At 37.9% G+C, this 6,049-nt stretch overlaps 1 protein-coding gene across 1 annotated transcript; it reads left to right on the top strand.

Moving 5' to 3' along the window:
* The first annotated feature begins 2,110 nt into the window (after positions 1-2,110).
* Positions 2,111-3,549, top strand: LOC109205967 (L-type lectin-domain containing receptor kinase S.4-like). Its single transcript, XM_019368734.1, has one exon. It carries the CDS (start codon positions 2,298-2,300, stop codon positions 3,351-3,353), a length of 1,056 nt encoding a protein of 351 aa, XP_019224279.1. The 5' UTR covers positions 2,111-2,297; the 3' UTR covers positions 3,354-3,549.
* Positions 3,550-6,049: the final 2,500 nt, after the last annotated feature.

The following is a 6,049-nucleotide window of genomic DNA, read 5'->3' on the forward strand; positions in this document are numbered from 1 at the left end:
ATTACACAATCCCAATTGAAGAGTTCCTAAAGTGCATCCCCGGGCCCACATGCCCGGATTTCAAAAAATTTCAAAGAGAGTTGTTACCCATGGCCTCACGAACTCAAATATATAACTTTCACTCGATTCCATACCAAATTCATGGTTAAATTTATTTTTATCAAAACCCTAGGTTTTTATATCTAACTCAAAATTTCTACCAATTTACATATTATAATCTACCCATAAACTATGTATTTAATTCAGATTAGGTAGAAATTACTTATCTCAATTGATTGAGGAAAATCCCTCTCTAAACAGCTCCAAAATCGCCCCCAAGAAGTGTATGAAATGAGCAAAAATGCTCAAACCCCGACTTAGAACAACCCACTGCCTTCAGCAATTTTCGCACCTACGGTGCCTTGGCCATTTTTCGGTCCTGCTTCTGCGGCTTGAGTCGCTTCTGCGATGGCTGCCTTCGCACTTGCGCCTTCGAAGGTGCAGCCCACTTCTGCGGTCACTGGCCTCCCCTTTGCTGGTCCGCTTCTGCAGCTCATGAAACGTACCTGCGGCTGGCCAAGCGCAGGTGCGTTGCACCAGAAGCTAGGAGCTTCAGTTGTTGCTCCCAAGTTCAAATCTTGGTTCGAGCCTAGTCTGGTTAACACTGAGGGGCCCCGCCCGGACATACCCAACAAGTTTGAAATCATAAAACAGACTCTCTTGATCTCTTGGAACGCAAAAAAAAACATTAAAACTAAGAATCACACCCCAAACCAATTGAATTAAAAATAAGAACTTCAAGTTCTTCTAACTTACTCCCAATGCGCCGAAACGTACTTAAACTACCCGAAATAACTCTAAATTTTGTGTGCAAGTCTTTAATGACATTGCAGACCTACTCCAACTTCTGGAATCAGAATCCTAACCCGATATCAAAAAGTCCACTCCCGATCAAACTTCTCAAAAACCTTCAAATTTCCAACTTTCGCCAAATGACTCTGAAAGAACCTACGGACCACCAAATCCACATCCGGTTGCGCTCCTAAGTCCAGAATCACGGCGCTTTTCCCAGGATCAGAATCCCAAACGAACGTCGATAACACAAAAATCCTCTACGACTCAAACTTAAGAAATTTACCCCAAAATACCAACTTTCAATATTAGGCACTGAAACGTTCCTGGGTCATACAAAATCCGATCTGAACATACGCCCAAGTCCGAAATAATCATACGAACCTATGGGAGGCATCAAATCTCGAGTCCGAGGTCGTTTACTCGAAACGTTGACCAAAGTCATACTTAACCCTTTTTGCAAACCTTAAGGAACCAAGTGTTCCGATTTCAACCCGAACCCTTCCAAATCTCGAACTAACCATCCTCGCAAGTCATAAAACAGTAAAAGTACATACGGGGAGTCTTATTTAGGGGAACGGGGTTCTAGAAAACAATACGACCGGTCGGGTCGTTACAAGATGGAAGGCTAATTGGTTTAATTTTTCTTTTAATTTTGTCAAATTATGCCCCTCTTTACCGTGACTGGGTACTTTCTCAGGCCCAAATGTGAAGTTGGGCTTGACAAGTCCAACATTTTATGGAGGAAAAATGACATTGTATACCGCTGTAAAATAATAGCTGAAAAATATATAAAAATTTGTATATTTTTGTATATAAATAAATTTTATATATTATATACAAATTTTATATACTTTTCGGCTGCCAGATGTAAATAGTTTCTGGCGTGGGCTAAAAGTGATAATACTGCTTTTATAGACAACAACAATAAAAAACAAACCTCGACTAAGTAAGCGTTTGGACATAAAAATTATAATTTTGAAAATAGTAATATTTGGAGTTAAGTTAAAAAGTAGGAGTAGTATTTGAAATTTGAAACTATGTTTGGACATGTATTTCAGTTGAAAAAATGTTGCAGTTTTGTGATTGGGAAATAAGTTTTTCTGAAAATTTTGAAAAAGCTATCTTTTTTAAAAACTCATTTTCAAAAAAAAATCAAAAATTTGCAAGATTTAATGTACAAATACATTTTTGATTTTTTTTATTTGAAAAAAAGGAAAAAATTTCAATGGATCCAACATCTTATAAACAGCAACTACCCCAAAAGCACCTCGTTGCCCCACATAACACAGCCATCTATTTGTTGACCACAAAGTACGAAGTGTTGACTGTTCCAGTACCAAGAGACATTCCTACTTTACCTTCCACTTTACTCCAAGAACTCAACCATCAGAGCATCAACAAAACCCAAACCCTAACCTTAATAGTAGCCAAATACTCTCAGATTTTCCGTTGTCAGCGCATGAATGATGCCCACATTGCGCATTCCCAGCGGCATGATGCTCTTTAATGTTCCTATCTACCTTCTTCTTCTCTTGACTTTGCTCCCGGTCTCCATTTTCTCCTTCTCAATTGGTCTGAGTTCCCACTTTGATCCCAATCTTGGCCTTATTGGCGATGCTAAAATCACTAAAGATGGCTCCTTTGTGCAACTAACCGACTCATCAAAGTCTTCTCTGAGTTCCGGATTCGTCTTCCAGAGAATACCCTTCAAGTTTCTTGACTCCAATTCGTTTTCCACTGACTTCTCATTCTCTATCTCACCCCACAATGGTGATGGTCTTTCGTTCGTTATTGTTCCTACTGATTTCCCCTCCAAGTTTTCCAAGAAAATGTTCGGGCTTTCTAATGAAAGGCGGTTTTTTGGGGTTGAGTTTGATACTTTGTTGAACGAAAATGTGGGGGATAAAAGTGCCAATCATGTGGGTGTGAATGTGGGCAGTCTTGTTTCTGCAAAATCAACCAACGTTTCGTTCATCAACTTGGTGTTGAATAGTGGCAAAAAGCTGCATTCTTGGGTCGATTATGAATGCACTTCGAAAAGGCTAGAGGTAAGACTAAGTGAATTTGGTATTCCTAGGCCGTACGATCCCTTGTTAGTGTATCAGGTTGATTTGGGTAATATGTGGAAAGGCGAAGAAGTATTGGTGGGATTAAGTTCTTCTACTGGAAGTTCATTCCAAGTTACTAGTGTCTATTCATGGAAGTTCAGAGTTCGAAGTGTTCCAAAGTGGCTGCATTCACAACCTGCGGATCCACGCAAAAATGCGAACGAACAAAGTCTGGAAAAGATTGCAGACAAAAAAAGGTTTCATCTTTTGGCGTTTCTCTCTGGGTTTATTTTTGCGACAGGGTGTATAGCATTGGCTGCCTTTATTGGATTGTTTTTGTGGGTGATAGTTGGCAATAATTCGGAGGTAGTGATCCCAGCAAAGAGCTCAGTGCATCCTGGAGATTTCAGGTATGAAAAGGTCAATGTGGTTGTAGAGGATGGTTCAGGCCATGTTAAAAATAAAAACTGAATAATATATCTAGTAGTGTATGTTTTTTGTATAATGCACTTTCTGTTGTTCGTAATCTATTAACCTATGCGGAAGGCTGAACCATGTATTTACCCTTCTCAATGAGGAATGGGTGCCTTGTATGTAACTTTGTATGGTAATTTTGTTGACCTTTTTATCTTTTCGTACCTGAAATTTGTTACTTTTCAGAGGTAGCTATTGAGGTTTTATGCACTTAGATATTCTGAGTGATTCGGTCTACTTTTGTGCCCTTCTTTTCCTCCTACAAATTATATTGCCTTGTAAATTAGCGCAGGATGTCCTTTAGTTAAATCAGCTTATAATTATGCTTACCTTGGCCTTGACTACTCTACAGTATGAATAATCGATGTTCCCTTCGCTCCATGTTAAGTATCGTAACTTGACTGGAGACAAGTATCGTGGTAAGGTGGAAGTTCAATAGTATGTAATCGGAAATGTATAAACATGAAAAAAAGGTTAACTTTGATGAATTTGATCTTATACTAAGTATATAGATTGGTATTTTCTAATACTTTTTAATCTTTTATAGCATTAAAATTCAGGACTAAAGTTACTTTTTGTGAAAGGTGGACTGTTTTGGGCAATAGATATTAGAGGAAGTAACATACTAGTTAACTTGAGATAGAAGGATTGTTATGTTTCATATAAGTGGAATATGAGTAAAAAAAAGAGGAGCACATGGCTTTAAGTTTAACACAATGGTAAAAGGAGGAGAAGAAACAGTGGAACACATCTTGTTCTTACGATAGTGAAATGCTACACAAGTCAGAATAACTTTGATACTATAGAAAAATCAAGCTGCTCCCGGCTTCTTAAGCCTGCAATCGGCATGAACCTTCTTTTAATCCACTAAACAGGATAATTTTATTAATGCTTCAGAACCAAGTTGGTCCTATGATATATACATCAAAGAGAAAAAAAACATAGTCCATTTAATTCCGTTAAGAACTTGTTAAGTATATAATGTTTCAGGCTCATCTACATACTCTACATAACATCATAAGTAAGCTAATAATATACAGTTAAACTTGACCATCGAATTGGAGTCTGCTTAGCCTCCAAAACAACTTTGATTCCTTTCCCTCCAACGTGTCCACCAAATACAAAGCTGATATGGTGTTCCATATGCTGCTAAGACCCTCACTAAGACCTTTCTTGCACCAGCATCTGTATTCTTGGGTAGTTCTTGGCCTGAGTCCTGACCTATCTCAGACCCAGAGTGCTCAAACAAAAATGATATAGCTGCGATGTTTTGTTACAATGCCAACTGGAAAAGAGGATGGCTGTTGCCTTCCAGCTTCTTTCCTACATAGGTAGCATCTATTGCACATTTGCAAGTCTGCTCCCTGTTGTGGATTTTCCAGTGTCAAACTAGTTGCATAGGCAACTAACCAAGAAAAACAAGTCCCTTGATATGGTGCTCTTGTTTTCCAAATTTGGTTCCATTGCTAGGATGACTTCTGACTCTCACCTGCTATCGTGAATTTGTAGCAAGATTTCACAGAAAAGATCCTTTGTTCTGTACTGTCCAAGATAATATGTCAGCAGCACTGATAAGCCCCTGGAAGGTCTCAGTAGTTGAGGAACTCATCATCCTTTCTATTTCTCAATCAATTTGATTCTTTCCGAATACAATATTCCTGTCACTTCCTGCTTAAGCTTGCATGAACTTGCTTATGCCAAATCAAAGAGTAGACTATCAAATTTTTCCGTCAGTGCTTTAATTTTAACTTTGAAAACAACAAATATTGTAATCATTTTGTATGAGTCATTTTGAAGCTTGCTTTCTGCTGTGAATTGTGTCAAATATTTAGCGCTAAGATTTTTTTTTCCCTTTGATGATATTCTGGAGTGATGCTGTATGGTGTGCCCTAACGTTCTTTCTTTAGAGTAGCCATTTCTTGAATTGCTGTCGAAGTGCATTTAACTTGTGTAATGATTTGGTGTTAATTAGACGTAACAATAAGAAGTTGAAATGTCTTCTTGCTTACGAACTATACTTATCTTGTGCAGTCATGATAGCCTTTGCACCATTTGTTTTTTAATGGAATAGCATTTTTATCATTTAAAATTAGATATCTCCTGCAAGGCAAGCTTGCACGATACTTTGGAGTATTACTTGAAGTTTTTGTACGTGAACATTCACAATGAGGGATGAGAATATCTTGATAAAGCCCCTGTAATACATATGAGGAGTTGTTCAATAAATATGCATAGCAGATATTTGTCGTAAGAACTAATAGGGATGACAGGCATTTCAGTGACATAGCCACCCTTCCCTGGTAGAGCTAACTTCAACCCTTCCATGGCAGAGCTAACTTCAATAATGGGGTTCAATTGAATTTCTTTCGTCACTGCATAAATAGGGTGCTAAGTTTGAATCCTAGGTGTTGCATTCTTTAGTTTTTGAATCCCCTCGTTAGGATTTCTGGCTCTGGTAGAGACGTGACGTGTGGCTAAAGAGATATTATGTTAAAATGTTCAAAGTTAGATTCATGTTAGATGTTGCAACTTTATATATCTAGTTTTGTTGGAGGATAAAAAACAATTTAGATGCATATAAAGAATGATATTCACATTTAATGTGGCAACCAGTTTTGAATGAATTGTTGAACGACTTATAATTGAGATGTGGACAAACCACGTAATAATGTTTTTTAGCAGGCCATTTCTGT

This window comes from Nicotiana attenuata, unplaced genomic scaffold, assembly GCF_001879085.1.
Source record: "Nicotiana attenuata strain UT unplaced genomic scaffold, NIATTr2, whole genome shotgun sequence".
Classification (NCBI taxonomy): domain Eukaryota; kingdom Viridiplantae; phylum Streptophyta; class Magnoliopsida; order Solanales; family Solanaceae; genus Nicotiana; species Nicotiana attenuata.

What these genes read in the sequence shown, in the direction of transcription:
- LOC109205967 (XM_019368734.1), top strand. Translation starts at nt 2,298, where the DNA reads ATGATGCCCACATTGCGCATTCCCAGCGGCATGATGCTCTTTAATGTT.